The sequence below is a fragment of the Lolium rigidum genome, chromosome 7, assembly GCF_022539505.1.
Source record: "Lolium rigidum isolate FL_2022 chromosome 7, APGP_CSIRO_Lrig_0.1, whole genome shotgun sequence".
Taxonomy (NCBI): Eukaryota; Viridiplantae; Streptophyta; class Magnoliopsida; order Poales; family Poaceae; genus Lolium; species Lolium rigidum.
In genome coordinates, this window is record NC_061514.1 from 200955968 (window position 1) to 200972636 (window position 16669).

A 16669-nucleotide genomic window follows, 5' to 3' on the forward strand; every position below is an offset into this window, starting at 1 on the left:
ATCAAGTTTATCAGTGTTATCAAGTAATATTCCCAATTTAGTCTCAACACTTGGAAGATTTTTCTCTATGGCCTCCAACTTTTTCATGATATCTTCAAGAGAGATTTCAATTTTAGCTTCATTAACAGGTGGTATTCCAACTAGACTCTCAATAATGCAACTAGCTTCTAAAGCGAGGAGTGCCTAGGAAATTACCTCCCGCAAGAGTATCAAGAACATACCTATTCCAGCTAGAGATACCAACATAAAAGTTCCTAAGTAGGATAATAGTGGAGTGTTTCTTAGTGCACCTATGATGAACATCACTAATTCTATACCAGGCATCTTTAAAACATTCTCCCCCTTGTTGCTTAAACGAACGAACTTCAATTTCAGGATTACTCATTTTTAGCAATAGTAAATAAAGCAAACTAAATAAAGTAGAGTAAATGCAAGTAACTAATTTTTTTGTGTTTTTGATATGAAAAAAGCAAACAAGACAGATGAAATAAAGTAAAACTAGTAACTAATTTTTTTGTGTTTTTGATATAAAGAAAGCAAACAAAGCAGAAAATAAAATAAAATAAAGTAAAGCAAGACAATAACAAAGTAAAAAAGATTGGATGTGGGAGACTCCCCTTGCAGCGTGTCTTGATCTCCCCGGCAACGGCGCCAGAAAAATTGCTTGATGGCGCGTGAGACACACGTCTGTTGGGAACCCCAAGAGGAAGGTGTGATGCGTACAACAGCAAGTTTTCCCTCAGTAAGAAACCAAGGTTATCGAACCAGTAGGAGATGCATGCCACGTAAAGGTTATTGGCGGAGGAGTGTAGTGCGGCGCAACACCAGGGATTCCGGCGCCAACGTGGAACCTGCACAACACAATCAAAATACTTTGCCCCAACTTAACAGAGAGGTTGTAAATCTCACCGGCTTGTTGTAAACAACGGATTAAACGTATGGTGTGGAGAATGATGTTTGTTTGTGAAGAACAACAAAGAACAGAGTTTGCAGTAGATTGTATTTCAGATGTAAAAGAATGGACCGGGGTCCACAGTTCACTAGTGGTGTCTCTCCAATAAGAAATAGCATGTTGGGTGAACAAATTACAGTTGGGAAATTGACAAATAGAGATGGCATAACAATGCACATACATATCATGATGACTAATATGAGATTTAATTAGGGCATTACGACAAAGTACATAGACCGCTATACAGCATGCATCTATGCCTAAAAAGGCCACCTTCGGGTTAGCATCCGCACCCCTTCCAGTATTAAATTGCAAACAACAGACAATTGCATTAAGTATGGTGCGTAATGTAATCAACACAAATATCCTTAGACAAAGCATTGATGTTTTATCCCTAGCGCCAACAGCACATCCATAACCTTAGAACTTTCTGTCACTGTCCCGCATTCAATGGAGGCATGAACCCACTATCGAGCATAAATACTCCCTCTTGGAGTCACAAGTATCAACTTGGCCAGAGCCTCTACTAGCAACGGAGAGCATGCAAGAACATAAACAACACATATATGATAGATTCACAATCAGCTTGACATAGTATTCCATATTCATCGGATCCCAACAAACACAACATGTAGCATTACAAATAGACGATCTTGATCATGATAGGCAGCTCACAAGATCTAAACATGATAGCACAAGAGGAGAAGACAACCATCTAGCTACTGCTATGGACCCATAGTCCAAGGATGAACTACTCACACATCAGTCCGGAGGCGATCATGGTGATGTAGAGTCCTCCGGATGATGATTCCCCTCTCCGGCAGGGTGCCGAAGGCGAACTCCTGAATCCCCCGAGATGGGATTGGCGGCGGCGTCTCTGGAACTTTTTCCGTATCGTGGCTCTCGGTAATAGAGTTTTCACGACGGAGAGTATAAGTAGGCGGAAGGGCAGAGTCGGAGGAGGCACGGGGGCCCCACACCATAGGGCGGCGTGGGCCCCCCTTTGGCCGCGCGGCCTTGTGGTGTCGGTGCCTCGTGGCCCCACTTCGTATTCTCTTCGGTCTTCTAGAAGCTCCGTGGAAAAATAAGACCCTGGGCGTTCGTTTCGTCCAATTCCGAGAATATTTCCTGTGTAGGATTTCTGAAACAAAAAACAGCACAAAACAGGAACTGGCGCTTCGGCATCTCGTTAATAGGTTAGTGCCGGAAAATGCGTATAAATGATGTAAAGTGTGTGTAAAACATGTGAGTATTGTCATAAAACTAGCATGGAACATAAGAAATTATAGATACGTTTGAGACGTATCAAGGAGGCTCAGTGAGGAGAGGAAGGAAGAATGGCGTGAAGAAACAGCAAGGGGAAGGCCTCCTTTTATAGCAGCGAGGGGGTGCTGCGGGGCAGGCTCGGGTCGTTCATGGCGACGATGTTCTGGGCGACGAAGGGGCAGGGTAAGGACGCAGGACTGTTCCTGAGGTCATGGCGAGCACGACGCGCGTCATGGCATTGAAAATGGTGGACGAGGGCGTGCGGGCGACGTCGTCGTCCTCGCAGTACCGTGGCGGCGAGTGTCGATGATGGCGTCGGCTACAGCGCGAGCGCGGGCCAATGGGGTTGTCAAGGAGGTTGCTGGCGTCGTGGTGAGTGTGTGTGCGAGGGGAGAGGACGGGAGGAGGTCGGAGTCAACGGGGGCAGGTGGTGTACTGGCGCGTCCAGAGCGTGTCCACGCGCGCTCTGGCGCGTCTGCGCATGTCGCGTTCTGGAAAATGCCGACGTCTCCTTGGCCAACGGCTATGTCTATCGTGCTCAGAAGAGTGTGGAGAGGCTCAAGGACAAGGTGAGCTCAGCCAGAAGTGAGAGGAGAGGAGAGTGACTTGGCTGAGTGGCATCATGCCACGGCAAGGCCTTATACGTGAAGAATTCGTGCAAGATCAAAGTCTCTGAAGCTTGGCGATGTCTACTAGGTGCAAGAGGGTGTTGATAATGACCTAAGTTTGATGGTTTAGTCAAAAACATGCTGGATAAAAGGATGTAGGGAGTTGGCAGGTTTGTGCCTACCAAGTGCTCAACCAAATGGCCGCAAGAAACTCACTTTGGAATTTTGGAACAAAATTTTATGGGTGTGTCTCAAATAATGCTTGGAACCTCCTGATGGTGTTGGTTTGAAATTTGGAAGAGATTTGGGAAAAATCAAATTTGGGTTGATCTAGTTTATGTTTCAAAGTTGCTACTTTGCCTGCTTATAGTAAGAATTTGAAAAGGATTTAGTCAAGGTGGTCAACACCAAAATGGTTCACCTTGATGAGGTCTTGGATGAGGTGCAAAGTGTTGAGAGGGTTTGGTTTAGAAATCTCTTAATACAGGGGCTCAAAGTGGGTAAGATGTTAAAATTATCACATGTGACCATTATCATATGTGAATTGATTTTGATTTTTTTTTTTTGATTTGTTTTGTATTTCTTTGATTCCAAAGTGTTTATTAAGAGTTTAGTGATGTTTCCAAACCACTTGTGCAAAATAGAAAGGTCTAGGTTAAGTATTTGCAAAAATGGCCATAGGCCCATATGTGGTGTTATTCTTACTAGTGGTTGGGGTGCCCCATGGGGCACCTCCTCGCCGGTCAGGGGCATGACAATCAAGCACCTGATGTGTGAAGCTAGACCCTGTCGTCCAATCAGTTGAGTGTTTTATTTAACATTGAATATACTAAGAAGACACTTCAGGGTCGGAAATTCAATTCGGCTCCCGGGTGCGTATGCTCCCTATATCGAAAAATTATATTTCGAGTTGTCGAAAAATTTTAACAAAAAATTCTACATGTACATCTCCATAATATATGTGCATTCGTCAAGTTTCACGAAAAATTAATATTTTTTATGGTCTATGTAAAAAAGAGAAAATTTATCTTGTAAAAAACATTATTTTTAGCACTGAGTTTTGTCTTTTTTACACACGTCACATGACAAGTCCATTTTTTATGAAACAACTTTGTGAGCGTGTAGCATGTGAAGATGTACGTGCGAACTTTTCGTTTCAATTTTTTTGAAATTCAAAATATGTATAAGATGAATTTCAAAATAAAGGGAGCATATGCTCCCATGTTCCAAAACACCACTCCCCTTCAGGGTTGATACAAGAAAATAAAATATAAAAAAACCTCGAGTTTAACTTGTCAATGCTTAATTGTATAGTAGTAGGATCATCTATCTTTGCTAAATCACTACATATACAAGTTAGTACAAGACGGAAATCTACTCATTGCTCTTATGGCTCCCTTTGGGAAACATGCCACGAACTACTCATCTTTTCTGCAATAGATAACTTCAGCTTGTTGCATTGCCTCTAATCTCACACTGGATGGTGGGCGATCAACCCTGTACTCAAGTTGAGTCAAAATGAGAATGATTATAGCTCCAGCTATTCATAAAGGGGTGCATAAAGTTCAGTTTACATTTCACGTCAAACAAATTAGTGTGCTTCAAAAATGGGGAGACTATATGAATAGAGATGCATTGATTATTGCCATTACTGTAAAAAATTAGGTTCTCTACCAACCTGAAGAGCTAAATTTGTGTGCCAAGGTTAGGTTACATGAATGAAACTCCCAAATTCATTTTGATGATCTATTGGTGATATTTTACCATCCGAAGAGACGAAATGCAGGTTCATCTCAAAGTGGAATTAGCAAGATTGAGTTGTATTACAGTACGTACTCATTAAAATCTTGAAAGGGTAGTATTGTATATATGAAGTTAATGGAGTAGGACGAAAAACTCTCTCATATCCCCCACAAGGTAAAAAAAGCATCCATTACGTAGTACAAGTACCAATTAACCATGCCATGTTCTAGGATATAACTAAAGTGTTTCCATTTACTATATAGAATAGGAACAAAGTATTCTCTAGGAGCATCTAGATAAAGTAAATAGATAACAAAGGAAATAACAGTGCGCATGCCATCGAGCATCATAAAACAATAAGAAATAGAAGAACCGAACACGCCACGCAACAACGATCAGTAAACCAAGTGCAACAAAAAATACACCATGTGGAGAGAAAGAAACAAGCAAACCTTAACACGAAGAGATGAGCACATGAGCAAAGCACGCGAGATGGTGAGACAAGAACCGGCCTGAAAAAGAGGAATATGAGAGCACAAACACATAATATTGTTAAACAAACAGTGCAATATTTGTTCGCAGTAAAGAGGGACAAAACTGATCCGTGTCCAACCAAAGCTAGAAGCTAGGGTCTTACAGTCTTTACTTGATAAGATGATCTCTTACTTCGTAATATGATCTCGTTTGATCCACAACTCAATTTAACTTCTAATAGTCAAAGGAAGAACATGCAAGGAAGATATATAGTGTAGTTGCAATATTCCGATAAATACAATGCACTGACCAAGATAATAAAATAGAATGGGCATCCAAGTAAATTGACTTAGGATCTTACAGTCTAACTTCATATGATAATGATCTCATTAGCTTCTATTAGTAAAAGGAAGAACAGATAGGAACAAATAATAAATACAAATTGTTTTTAGTACGAGAAATCATCAGGATTGACATGGGGAAATGCGTAGCATAAGAATTTACAAAATTATTAAAAGAAAGAATCATGAATATGAAACCACCGGTAGATACTTGCAGTATTAGGCAATACATGAAATTATCACATTAGTATCCTTGCATCACAACGCCAGATGAGGTGCTTGAAGGCCTCACCTCAGAGCACCCAAGCAGAGGTTTGAATCAGAGCAACGCATCAAGTGGAGGCGTACGATTGTAGTAGTGGACGAGAGATTAGGCTTAAGACCTGAGCACAATGTAAGCAATAAAACAATCTGAGAAGCACCATAGCAGACTACTGCTACAGTTACAAAGAAAAAACATTAATGGTCATGCTAGTGTCATGAATAATTACAACATTGCAAATAAGATACAAAATAGAACACACCAACTGGGCTTGCAAATTATCAGTCTGGTACCAAAATGATACTGACATTACTCACAACTAACTGAAGTTCTTTTAATACACAAGATGAAGTTCTTTTAATACGCAAGATGATATGATACCATCTTCACGAACACCAGAAACAATCTCTTATTTTTCGAATATAATGTCATCAATGAGCTAATCTCAAAGCCCATATTGCTAATATCACCTTGAAGATCTACCACTTTCTTATTTCATGTCTTTACCGTCAATTGCAATTATTCTAAAAGTGATTGCACGTCTGCAATCATAATTCGTAGAATAAGCTACAATACCAGCTATTGCGGATAAATATCGAGAGTAAGAGGATACCTAAGCTTACGTTCACTTAACCAGCCACTATCCATCAGTAATGAATCAAACACTTTTCAGTGACAAAAAAATCAGACAGAATTCGTCTGTATAATTAAGAGGTATCATCTACCTAAAAACCCAAATATACAGGCATTGTAAGCTAAATTTGTGGAACAAACATAACAGAACTTAAGGCTGGATACTCTCAAACTCACATAGAAGCGTGTAAACCATAGAACCTAAATGAAGAATTTAATGCTAGGATGTGATTGATATACTTTTAAGAATGTGTTGTCAAATAGGAGGCATGCAAGTCAGTGGAATTATGAGAAGATCTTAAACACATATACGCCTGCTAAAGCACATTTTATTTATCATATCCAAGGACAGAGATACTTAAAACTAAAGATGCAAGTATTTATAAAATATCTCGCAAACCAAAATTAGGAAGCTTGTCGACTCAAATAAATAAAAGCACAATAATGTATAGTACAACAAAAAATAGCATACCTTCTCGAGAAAATTCGAGCATAGCTACATATTCCAACCTTGTGAACTTCTGAACCACTTGCCTCAGAAACAATAGAAGCAAATCTTTAGAATTGACAATGACCCAGAGAGGTTTTATAAGAGAACCTGCAATTAAGTTTTTCATATTGAAATGAACTTGGTTCGAAGAACATACACAACCTTGGAATATTTAACTGAACCGGCTAAGCAAGAATAATCTATAATTAGAACACAAACAACTACGCTGTCATCAGTACAATGTACACCCAATTTTCATTTCTGAGACTTCTTGTTATCACAAATCCAAATGGAGAAAGGTTTCAGCATAGATCCCAATGAAATCATATAGCTGTTGCATATACCAAGTATTCCAATATATTTAACTGGAAAAGAATAGAACTTGAGGAGAATCACAAAATTTAGCTAGTATATCACTTTTCGATCATGTACTTTAGGCTGTAAAATCCTCAAGCCTAAATCAACAACATTTTAATCAACCACTGTTGACGTTCTTTGAATAAGATAGATTCATGTATTCCTCTTCAAGAAAAATTGGAATATGAACTGCTCTAGTGAGTGGACCAAGATTTACATATGAAGCACAAAATAGTACCTTTGTTTCAGTTGTAGGTAAAATATATGTATAGGAAGCAAAGTAGAGTCAGAATAAATAACATCTTCTATTGCACTGAAGCGAACATCAGCCCTGTCATATGCTCTACAAAATTGACAAACCAAAGTACGAGCCATATCAAACTAAGAATTGAAAAGTGCATAGTAATACTACTGTCCCTTGCACTTCAGTTCCTCTATCAAACAACCCGATGCATGTGCCTGAACAAATGATCACCTGAGTGTGATACATGTGCCACTAAAAGTTTATCACACGATCTTAGAAGAGTTCAATTGGTACTGGCGAAACAATAAAGAACATTAGAACTAAAGCTTTGGCCTATCAATTAGGAAATAGAAATATGATGCATTATCAAATAAAACAAAAACATTTTCCTATTCATACCATACCTGCTCTGTTCCAAGACGGCACTTGCATTTCTGAACAATTTGTAGGGATCGCATACAGTATACAAACCATAGAACTTTAGCTATACTAAAACCTATGTTCAAATGCAGAAGAAAGCACAACTGTATGTACTCCAGATTTGGTGTTCTCTTTCCTACAACCGCTACAGAAGTACAAATGCCAAAACAAATAGAGCCATTTGAAAAGTACTTTAAGTGTATATGTGATGTGCTCAGCTTTTCAACTTTGACACCACTCAACCCATCCATCCATTAGGTAGCAACCAAATATACACCAAACCTGATGCAACAGCGGCCGTAGCACGGGAAAGAGAGGAAGACAAGATGGAGGCAGCATACCTGACGATGTTCCGGTTCTGCATCTACAGATGGTAGCTGAGGGGATGCGCTTGTCCTCCAGCTCGAGGCGGACCATCTCCTCAGTCTTGTCCATAGGTGGCACGGGCATGATGATGGGATTGCACGGGCTGACCAAGCCTGATCCATGGTTGCGACACCGACCTAGTGGATCCCAATGAAATAGAAACATAGGTGAAAGGGGACTCTTAGAACCAAAAGAACTCATCTGTGCTGAAATATTCTCACATAGGTAAGTGACGTGCAAATCCGGCTTGATCTCGAACCTCCGGGAGAGTGTGGCCTCCGTGGAGCCCCTTGACCCCCGCCGTTGCAGCCCCGAATCAGGCACGTCGGCCGAAGATGTCCCGTCCCTGCCACCACACGGCGCCGAATCTCCGCAACTTCATGACCTCCATGTTCCTTTGCTCTGCTCAAGGTGGGTGGTGATGGTTCGGAAGACAACGTGAATGGTGGAGGAGGAGGAGGCCGTGGAGAAGAGGCGGCGCGGTGGAAGCGGATGAGGCATGGCAGAGGAGCCGGGAGAGAAGGGGATAGGTTTTTTTTTTTAGGACAGGGGAGGGCGAATGAATCAGGACGCGGTTTAATTGTTTTTCTTGCTCGAACACTTTCTTTTTGTCCTCGTCCGCCCAGCAGAGCGTACAACCAATCAACGAGGCGAATCTTCCGCCAACCGGCCAACAAAATCGTCCGAAGTGGCTATCGTGGAATGCTGTGAGATAGGGTTCTTTTCTTTTCTTTTCTTTTCTTTTTATTTGTTCCTCTTTGGTGTTGGAAAGGGTAGGGTTTAGGGTTTAGAAACCTTGTCACATACTTCAAACAAACCTCATGGCAAAATCACCATACAAGTATGAGCACTAGGCACATAGGGAAAAGCAAATTCAAATTTTTTTGTTGGCTCCAAAATTTGGAATAAGTGAAATTCATTTTCTTCTTTGTTTTAAAATTTGGGATGTTACAAACCCTTCCCCCTTAAATAAAATCTCGTCCCGAGATTTAAGAAAAATTAGGAACCTAAAAGAGATTGGGCAATTGGGTTAACAGGAAAACATACTCTGCATGGCATTGGGTGCTTCCTGGGCTTCGGTTGCACTCATGCAGTAGAAACGACCGTTGTGGTTGTTCGGGTTCCTTGTAGCTGCAAAGCGGCGCTGTTGCTGGGCAGGTGCAGCGGTATTGGGGGCAGTCTTTGCTAGTTTCTTGGGGCACTCATTGGAGTGGTGACCCACGATTCCACATTCATAACAAGTCACAGTTGACTTGTCCTTTGGGGTGACGGGGACGGCATTGCTTCCAGTCCTTAGGGCAGTGTGGGTGTTGGTGTTGTTACCATTGTGATTGTTGTTGTTGTTGTTGTGGTTGTTGTTGTTGTTGTGGTTGTTGTTGCCTCCGGGCTTCGGGTGTCCTCCATTGTTGTTTGTGTAGTTTGGACGGAACGTCTGAGCAGGTGACTTGTTGTGTCTTGAGGCAAATCGTCCAGGTGAATTATTGCGGTACTTCTGTGCATGGCTGGGTCCATTCTGGTGCATCATTCTGCGCTTGCGGTTCTCATTGGCTTGATGAAGCTTACCTTCCATCTGAATGGCAGAGTCCACAAGGGCTTCGATGTCAGCAAACGGGATGTTCACTAACACTGTTTGCATCTCATCATGCAGTCCATTCAGAAATCTCTCCTTTCTCGTTGGTGTCGGTCTCATCGGGGGCGTACCTAGACAGCGTGAGGAATCTGTCACGGTATTCCACCACGGACATCCTTCCTTGTTTGAGTTCCCTGAACTCGTCTCTCATCTTGTTGATCAGTCCCTGGGGTACATGGTACTTGCTGAACTTGAGTTTGAACTCTTCCCAAGTCATCATTTGTCCCGCATTCATTGCACGGGCACTAGTCCACCAGGCTCTGGCAGGTCCTGACAAGTAGTGGGTGGCAAACAATACTTTCTCTGTCGCTTCAACTCCGGCAACTTCCAGGTTGTTCTCCATTGTTTGGAGCCAATAATCTGCATCTAACGGCTCTTTGGTCTTGCTAAACATGGGGGATTAGTGTTCTGGAAATTCTTCAGTTTGGATCCAGGATGATCCTGATGTCCATGTCCTTGGTGGTTCTGGACTAGCTGCTGCAGTACGACAAGGTTGGCTTGTCGCTTGATAGCGTGTAAGACACACGTCCGTTGGGAACCCCAAGAGGAAGGTGTGATGCGTACAACAGCAAGTTTTCCCTCAGTAAGAAACCAAGGTTATCGAACCAGTAGGAGTCAAGGAACACGTGAAGGTTGTTGGTGGCGGAGTGTAGTGCGGCGCAACACCAGGGATTCCGGCGCCAACGTGGAACCTGCACAACACAATCAAATTACTTTGCCCCAACGTAACAATGAGGTTGTCAATCTCACCGGCTTGCTGCAAACAAAGGATTAGATGTATAGTGTGGAAGATGATGTTTGTTTGCGAAGAACAGTAAAGAACAAGTATTGCAGTAGATTGTATTTCAGATGTAAAGAATGGACCGGGGTCCACAGTTCACTAGTGGTGTCTCTCCCATAAGATAAATAGCATGTTGGGTGAACAAATTACGAGTTGGGCAATTGACAAATAAAGAAGGCATAACAATGCACATACATATATCATGATGAGTACTATGAGATTTAATCAGGGCATTACGACAAAGTACATAGACTGCTATCCAGCATGCATCTATGCCTAAAAAGTCCACCTTCAGGTTATCATCCCCTTCCAGTATTAAGTTGCAAACAACAGACAATTGCATTAAGTATGGTGCGTAATGTAATCAACACAAATATCCTTAGACAAATCATTGATGTTTTATCCCTAGTGGCAACAACACATCCACAACCTTAGAACTTTACGTCACATTGTCCCGCATTCAATGGAGGCATGAACCCACTATCGAGCATAAATACTCCCTCTTGGAGTCACAAGTATCAACTTGGCCAGAGCCTCTACTAGCAACGGAGAGCATGCAAGAACATAAACAACATATATGATAGATTGATAATCAACTTGACATAGTATTCAATATTCATCGGATCCCAACAAACACAACATGTAGCATTACAAATAGATGATCTTGATCATGATAGGCAGCTCACAAGATCTAACATGATAGCACAATGAGGAGAAGACAACCATCTAGCTACTGCTATGGACCCATAGTCCAGGGGTGAACTACTCACACATCGATCGGGAGGTGATCATGGTGATGAAGAGACCTCCGGGAGATGATTCCCCTCTCCGGCAGGGTGCCGGAGGCGATCTCCTGAATCCCCCTGAGATGGGATTGGCGGCGGCGTCTCTGGAAGGTTTTCCGTATCGTGGCTCTCGGTACTGGGGTTTTCGCGATGAAGGCTTTAAGTAGGCGGAAGGGCGGAGTCGGAGGGCTGACAGGGGGCCCACACACTAGGGCGGCGCGGGCCCCCTTAGGCCGCGCGGCCCTAGTGTGGCAGCGCCTCGTCGCCCCACTTCGTAATCCTTTCGGTCTTCTGGAAGCTTCGTGGAAAAATAAGACCCTGGGAGTTGATTTCGTCCAATTCCGAGAATATTTCCTTTGTAGGATTTCTGAAACCAAAAACAACAGAAAACGAGCAAGCGGCTCTTCGGCATCTCGTCAATAGGTTAGTGCCGGAAAATGCATAAATATGACATAAAGTGTGTATAAAACATGTGAGTATCATCATAAAAGTAGCATGGAACATAAGAAATTATAGATACGTTTGGCACGTATCAAGCATCCCCAAGCTTAGTTCCTACTCGCCCTCGAGTAGGTAAACGATAACAAGGATAATTTCTGAAGTGACATGCTATCATAATCTTGATCAATACTATTGTAAAGCATATGAGATGAATGCAGCGATTCGAAGCAATGGTGAAGACAATGAGTAAACAAGTGAATCATATAGCAAAGACTTTTCATGAATAATACTTTCAAGACAAGCATCAATAAGACTTGCATAAGAGTTACTCATAAAGCAATAGATTCTTAGTAGAAAGCTTTGAAGAAACACAAAGGAAGATATAAGTTTCAGCGGTTGCTTTCAACTTCAACATATATATCTCATGGATAATTGTCAATACAAAGTAATATAACAAGTGCAATAGGTAAACATGTATGAATCAATGCACACAGTTGATACAAGTGTTTGCTTCTAGGATAGAAAGAATAGGTGAACTGACTCAACATTAAAGTAGAAGATAGACCCTTCGCAGAGGGAAGCATGGATTACTATTTTTGTGCTAGAGCTTTTCATTTTGAAAACAAGAAACAATTTTGTCAACGGTAGTAATAAATCATATGTGTTATGTATAAGATATCCTATAAGTTGCAAGCCTCATGCATAGTATACCAATAGTGCTCGCACCTTGTCCTAACTAGCTTGGATTAACATGGATTATCATTGCATAGCATATGTTTCAACCAAGTGTCACAAAGGGGTACCTCTATGCCGCCTGTACAAAGGTCTAAGGAGAAAACTCGCATTGGATTTCTCGCTTTTTGATTATTCTCAACTTAGACATCCATACCGGGACAACATAGACAACAGATAATGGACTCCTCTTTAATGCATAAGCATTCAACAACAGATAATATTCTCATAAGAGATTGAGGATTAATTGTCCAAACTGAAACTTCCATCAAGGATCATGATTTTAGTTAGCGGCCCAATGTTCTTCTCTAACAATATGCATACTCAAACCATTTGATCATGAAAATCGCCCTTACTTCAGACAAGACGAACATGCATAGCAACTCACATGATATTCAACAAAGGTGATAGTTGATGGCGTCCCCAGAAACATGGTTACCGCTCAACAAGCAACTTATTAAGAAATAAGATACATAGCTACATATTCTTCACCACAATAGTTTTTAAGGCTATTTTTCCCATGAGCTATATATTGCAAAGACAAAGGATAGAATTTTACAGGTAGCACTCAAGTAATTTACTTTGGAATGGCAGAGAAATACCATGTAGTAGGTAGGTATGGTGGACACAAATGGCATAGTTTTTGGCTCAAGGATTTGGATGCACGAGAAGAATTCCTCTCAATACAAGGCTAGGCTAGCAAGGTTGTTTGAAGCAAACTCAAGTATAAAATGGTACAGCAAAGCTTACATATGAACACATTGCAAGCATTATAAGACTTTACATCGTCTTCCTTGTTGTTCAAACACCTTAACCAGAAAATATCTAGACTCTAGAGACCAATCATGCAAACCAAATTTTAACAAGCTCTATGTAGTTCTTCATTACTAGGTACAAAGTACATGATGCAAGAGCTTAAACATGATCTATATGAGCACAACAATTTCCAAGTATCAAATTATTCAAGACATTATACCATTTACCACATGCAACATTTTCTGTTTCCAACCATATAACAATGAACGAAGCAGTTTCATTAAGAGTAACGCTAAGAACATATGTGTTCATACGAAACAGCGGAGCGTGTCTCTCTCCCAAACAAAGAATGCTAGGATCCGATTTTATTCAAACAAAAACAAAAATAAAAACAAACATACGCTCCAAGTAAAGCACATAAGATGTGACGGAATAAAAATATAGTTTCACTAGAGGTGACCTGATAAATTGTCGATGAAGAAGGGATGCCTTGGGCATCCCCAAGCTTAGATGCTTGAGTCTTCTTAAAATATGCAGGGATGAACCACAGGGACATCCCCAAGCTTAGACTTTTCACTCTTCTTGATCATATTGTATCATCCTCCTCTCTTGACCCTTGAAAACTTCCTCCACACCAAACTCGAAACAAACTCATTAGAGGGTTAGTGCATAATTGAAAATTCATATATTCAGAGGTGACATAATCATTCTTAACACTTCTGGACATTGCACAAAGCTACTGAAAGTTAATGGAACAAAGAAATCCATCAAACATAGCAAAACAGGCAATGCGAAATAAAAGGCAGAATCTGTCAAACAGAACAGTCCGTAAAGACGAATTTTTCAGGGGCACTTAACTTGCTCAGATGAAAATTCCCAAATTGAATGAAAGTTGCGTACATATCTGAGGATCACGCACGTAAATTTGCAGATTTTTCTAAATTTTCTACAGCAGGGGCGGCTCAATTTCGTGACAGCAAGAAATCTGTTTCTGCGCAGTAATCCAAATCTAGTATTGACTTTACTATCAAAGACTTTACTTGGCACAACAATGCAATAAAATAAAGATAAGAAGAGGTTGCTACAGTAGTAACAACTTCCAAGACTCAAATATAAAACAAAGTGCAGAAGTAAAATGATGGGTTGTCTCCCATAAGCGCTTTTCTTTAACACCTTTCAGCTAGGCGCAGAAAGTGTGAATCAAGTATTATCAAGAGATGAAGCATTAGCATTCTCACCAGGAGCTTTGCGCCTACCCTTCTTACTCTTATTCTTACTCTTTGGTTTAGGGAATATATGACCACATCCCGGTATAGAGGAATTTAGAGTGCCTTTCCCCACATCTATGGTTGCTCCCAAGAGTTTCAGCAGGGATCTTCCAAGTGTGATTTGTCCTATCCCTACACATTCAATAACGAGATAATCAGTGGATACCGTTCTTCCAAGAAGGGTTGTGAATACTCCTTTAGCTATTCCCTTAGGAATTATAACAGAGTTATCAGTAAGAGTTATTCCTTCTCCACCTTCAGTAAGTCCCCAAAGTGTCTTGATCTCCCCGGCAACGGCGCCAGAAAAAGAGCTGCTGGCGTGCAGTTGACGTGGGAGTTAGAAATCTCTGTGGTGTAACTTTTCTTCACGTCCCCGGAAACGGCGCCAGAAAAAGAGCTTGATAGCGTGTAAGACACACGTCCGTTGGGAACCCCAAGAGGAAGGTGTGATGCGTACAGCAGCAAGTTTTCCCTCAGTAAGAAACCAAGGTTATCGAACCAGTAGGAGTCAAGGAACACGTGAAGGTTGTTGGTGGTGGAGTGTAGTGCGGCGCAACACCAGGGATTCCGGCGCCAACGTGGAACCTGCATAACACAATCAAATTACTTTGCCCCAACGTAACAGTGAGGTTGTCAATCTCACCGGCTTGCTGTAAACAAAGGATTAGATGTATAGTGTGGAAGATGATGTTTGTTTGCGAAGAACAGTAAAGAACAAGTATTGCAGTAGATTGTATTTCAGATGTAAAGAATGGACCGGGGTCCACAGTTCACTAGTGGTGTCTCTCCCATAAGATAAATAGCATGTTGGTGAACAAATTACAGTTGGGCAATTGACAAATAAAGAAGGCATAACAATGCACATACATATATCATGATGAGTACTATGAGATTTAATCAGGGCATTACGACAAATTACATAGACCGCTATCCAGCATGCATCTATGCCTAAAAAGTCCACCTTCAGGTTATCATCCGAACCCCTTCCAGTATTAAGTTGCAAACAACAGACAATTGCATTAAGTATGGTGCGTAATGTAATCAACACAAATATCCTTAGACAAAGCATTGATGTTTTATCCCTAGTGGCAACAGACATCCACAACCTTAGAACTTTCGTCACTCGTCCCAGCATTCAATGGAGGCATGAACCCACTATCGAGCATAAATACTCCCTCTTGGAGTCACAAGTATCAACTTGGCCAGAACCCCTACTAGCAACGGAGAGCATGCAAGAACATAAACAACATATATGAAAGATTGATAATCAACTTGACATAGTATTCAATATTCATCGGATCCCAACAAACACAACATGTAGCATTACAAATAGATGATCTTGATCATGATAGGCAGCTCACAAGATCTAACATGATAGCACAATGAGGAGAAGACAACCATCTAGCTACAGCTATGGACCCATGGTCCAGGGGTGAACTACTCACACATCGATCCGGAGGTGATCATGGTGATGAAGAGACCTCCGGGAGATGATTCCCCTCTCCGGCAGGGTGCCGGAGGCGATCTCCTGAATCCCCCGAGATGGGATTGGCGGCGGCGTCTCTCGAAGGTTTTCCGTATCGTGGCTCTCGGTACTGGGGTTTTCGCGATGAAGGCTTTAAGTAGGCGGAAGGGCGGAGTCGGAGGGCTGACAGGGGGCCCACACACTAGGGCGGCGCGGGCCCCCCTTAGGCCGCGCGGCCCTAGTGTGGCAGTGCCTCGTCGCCCCACTTCGTAATCCTTTCGGTCTTCTGGAAGCTTCGTGGAAAAATAAGACCCTGGGAGTTGATTTCGTCCAATTCCGAGAATATTTCCTTTGTAGGATTTCTGAAACCAAAAACAACAGAAAACAACAACTGGCTCTTCGGCATCTCGTCAATAGGTTAGTGCCGGAAAATGCATAAATATGACATAAAGTGTGTATAAAACATGTGAGTATCATCATAAAAGTAGCATGGAACATAAGAAATTATAGATACGTTTGGGACGTATCATCGCTCAGCTCTTTCTACTTCTCGATCTTCCATCATCATCTGTAGCATCTGCAGCATTGCGTCTTGGTTGGTGCTGCGGGTTGGAGGGGCCATCTGAACATTGAGGTAGATGATAAGATAAGAGGG

At 41.7% G+C, this 16669-nt stretch overlaps 1 protein-coding gene across 4 annotated transcripts; it reads right to left on the minus strand.

Moving 5' to 3' along the window:
• Positions 1-4069: 4069 nt before the first annotated feature.
• Positions 4070-8715, minus strand: LOC124678938. 4 transcript variants are annotated; one of them, XM_047214790.1, is made up of 6 exons: positions 8378-8715; positions 8132-8293; positions 6752-6877; positions 5677-5767; positions 5022-5081; positions 4070-4323 (listed from the first exon to the last, which is right to left on the minus strand). In XM_047214790.1, exons 2-6 carry the CDS (start codon positions 8238-8240, stop codon positions 4245-4247), a joined length of 465 nt encoding a protein of 154 aa, XP_047070746.1. In that variant the 5' UTR covers positions 8241-8293; positions 8378-8715; the 3' UTR covers positions 4070-4244. The 4 variants fall into 4 exon arrangements, 2 of the variants coding, with proteins under 2 accessions (XP_047070746.1, XP_047070745.1); XM_047214789.1 differs by having other exon boundaries at positions 4070-5081; XR_006994706.1 differs by having other exon boundaries at positions 4070-5767; positions 6752-7469.
• Positions 8716-16669: the final 7954 nt, after the last annotated feature.

Bases quoted from the DNA above. Each gene is read 5' to 3' on its own strand.
- LOC124678938 (XM_047214789.1), bottom strand. From the start codon at position 8,240: ATGCCCGTGCCACCTATGGACAAGACTGAGGAGATGGTCCGCCTCGAG. The intron at 6,878-8,131 runs GTATGCTGCCTC...ACTTAATTGCAG, and splicing joins CAGAACCGGAACATCGTCAG to GTTCTCTTATAAAACCTCTC. The intron at 5,768-6,751 runs GTATGCTATTTT...CATTGTGCTCAG, and splicing joins GCTCGAATTTTCTCGAGAAG to GTCTTAAGCCTAATCTCTCG.